General features: G+C 35.7%; 1 protein-coding gene across 2 annotated transcripts; it reads right to left on the reverse strand.

The window, feature by feature from the left end:
• Positions 1 to 380: 380 nt before the first annotated feature.
• On the reverse strand, positions 381 to 2,246 carry LOC136234155 (GDSL esterase/lipase At5g14450). Of its 2 annotated transcripts, none has more exons than XM_066023936.1 (5): positions 1,810 to 2,246; positions 1,514 to 1,723; positions 1,270 to 1,442; positions 907 to 1,180; positions 381 to 833 (listed from the first exon to the last, which is right to left on the reverse strand). In XM_066023936.1, exons 1-5 carry the CDS (start codon positions 2,048 to 2,050, stop codon positions 580 to 582), a joined length of 1,152 nt encoding a protein of 383 aa, XP_065880008.1. In that variant the 5' UTR covers positions 2,051 to 2,246; the 3' UTR covers positions 381 to 579. The 2 variants fall into 2 exon arrangements, with proteins under 2 accessions (XP_065880008.1, XP_065880007.1); XM_066023935.1 differs by having other exon boundaries at positions 907 to 1,183; positions 1,810 to 2,241.
• Positions 2,247 to 2,591: the final 345 nt, after the last annotated feature.

Here is a 2,591-nt window from a genome sequence, read left to right on the forward strand (position 1 = left end):
TGGAAAATCTCATTTGAAAATGTGTATGGTAAGAGATAATATAATGGATCTAAATATGTAAACTGAAATATCAATTGAGTCGGTTTTGTAATTTATCTTTAAAAATAAAAAGATAAAAATGGTATAATTCATAAGAAATCAGTGTTAGATTTATAAAATATAAAATATGTGTTTTTTTAGACTGTCCACTTTTAAATTTTTAGCATTTAACACACTAAAACTTTTTTAGTTTTTAACATTCAAAATACTAAAAGGACGAAAATTTAGAGTGCTGAAGGTAAAAATAAAAATATTTTTTTTTTGTTTGAATTTACCCTATAAAATATGTGACGTTGAGCTAGTATATCAATTCATTTTACTTTACTGATGAAAATTCTGTGTGTCAAGAAAGTGAGTCCTCTTAATTAGGAAAAGGTTTAGCCTGATTGGTACCTACCTGAAACATAAACAATGCTAATCTGACATACCTACGATTAATAAGAGACAGAGACCATGTTATGTTATGTGCCGTAGCATTAAGAGTGAGATGATAGAATTGGAAAATTGAACATTTATTGGTGCTCTGAATCTGAATATGATTCAGTGCCTGTGACACGCATGAGTAATTGGAATTGGAGGATCCACCAATGAAGTGGAACCATTGTGCGTATGATCTGCAACCCATTTATTAGCTGCCTGAGTATAGTGCACACCATCCCAACTTATAAACATGGATGTATCTTTGCAGGGACCCCCATATACTTGTGTTTTGTTCACCATTCCCTTATTACCACACCATATATGTTCATAATTCACATGGTACCCACAGCATACCTTCAGTGGATCAGCTAGCCCTGCATGCATATATCACCATTCTCATATTTCATATTTCAGAAACAAAAACAAAACCTTCCACCACTAGTTTACCTAAACTCTTTGCTTTGCTGATAAGTCCATACTTAGCAGCATATACATCCACATAAGTAATTGCAGCTTCCGGTAGTTGAGTCCTTAGTTTGATAACTCTATCCTTAAGCTCAGTGTTGAATTCTACAGCCATCTCATTTTGAGCCTTCACACACCCATATTCATCAAGAGAACCAGGAGGGGGATTCGAAACATAGAATAGATTCACAGGCAAGCACCCAATGGGGCCGGTGTTGTGTATCCAAAATGACCTCCCTCCTTCTTCTCTATATAACTTCTGATATTATATGTACCAACCAAACCAATCAGTGTCTAAGCTATATATATATAATGCTCAAAAAGACAAAGTATCAAACTACTTACTTGGATTGCTGTAGCTAACTGGTTTATAATGTCTGGCATTGCTGCTCTAAGCTCATCAAACCTCATCTTTCTAAACCCAACAGAAAGATCATTTTGCCCAATATCAAAAGTATAAAGAGCCTTTGCAAACTCCTCAGCTCTTGGGAGTTTTTCTGCCTCTGGAGTGTTCTTCACTGAACAACACACAAGGAAGGAATAGACTTCAGTTTTGGTTCAAACAAAAACAAAAAAATCAAAGCCAAACCTTGATTGTAGAGATCTCCAGTCCTTGATTTGAATTGCTGAAACTGCACAATCTGCATATCCAGAGAGAAAGGGCTAATTCCATACTCAAAAATAGTCTCATTCTGCCTTGTAATAGTGGATCCACCTGTTGCAAAATTGGCTCCATGCCTATAATTTGTTCCAATTGAATTCAGGTAAGCACTCAAGTATGGCAACTTCAACTTCTCAGCTGCAAGAAACACCAAATTTAATTAGTTGTCACATTTGAAAAGACAAAAAGAGAGAGAGAAAAAAAGAAGAAGTGAATTACAGTACCAATGAAATCAATGATGAGGCGGCCATCAGAATCTCTACCAGAAGGTTTATGAAAGAAAGCCTGGCCGTAAGGAGGCCGAATAGGGTCAAAAGCAGCAGATATTCCACCGGTGTCTGAATTGGAGTCACCAAAGTTATAAATAGCTGGAAATTGACATGGGGATGGGGGTAAAGTATCAGGCTTTACACCCAAAACCCACAAAAACAAAAACAAAAACAAAAACCCCATTGTTAAGCTCATTGAAAGAAAGGAGTTGCGGTGCAGTGCAGTTGATAAGTACAAAAAATGTTGTGTGAGTGAGTGAGGATAGATATCTGGTCTTGAAGACGGTTTGATTTTGGGAAAGGGAGAGGGAGATCGTTAATGCAGCTGTCATCCACTTATCACCTGCGGCTTAACTCTCAAAAGGGAATGTCACTTTCAAGTTTGAAGGGTTTTTTTTTTTTTTTTGAAGTCGGTTGCTTTAATTTTTGAGATTAGATTACAGTACAATTTAAATTATATAATATATAAAAAAGCTCTCTTTAAAAATTTGCTACTCCTCTCTATACAAATAATGAATATTTACACTTCACTCACCTGGATCGATATCCACCGTATATCGTATAACAAAGGAAGGATAACCGTTGAATCATGATAAACGGCTTCCTTTGTATATTGGATATGTTATAGAGTGTGCCGCCTAACATGATTCGCATGTCTTAAGCCTAATAAAACGATGACATCTGACAACACGATTGCTACATGATATGGTATACTATCTAACGTCATTATATTATAA

Source organism: Euphorbia lathyris, chromosome 6 (assembly GCF_963576675.1).
Source record: "Euphorbia lathyris chromosome 6, ddEupLath1.1, whole genome shotgun sequence".
In the NCBI taxonomy this organism is placed as follows: Eukaryota; Viridiplantae; Streptophyta; class Magnoliopsida; order Malpighiales; family Euphorbiaceae; genus Euphorbia; species Euphorbia lathyris.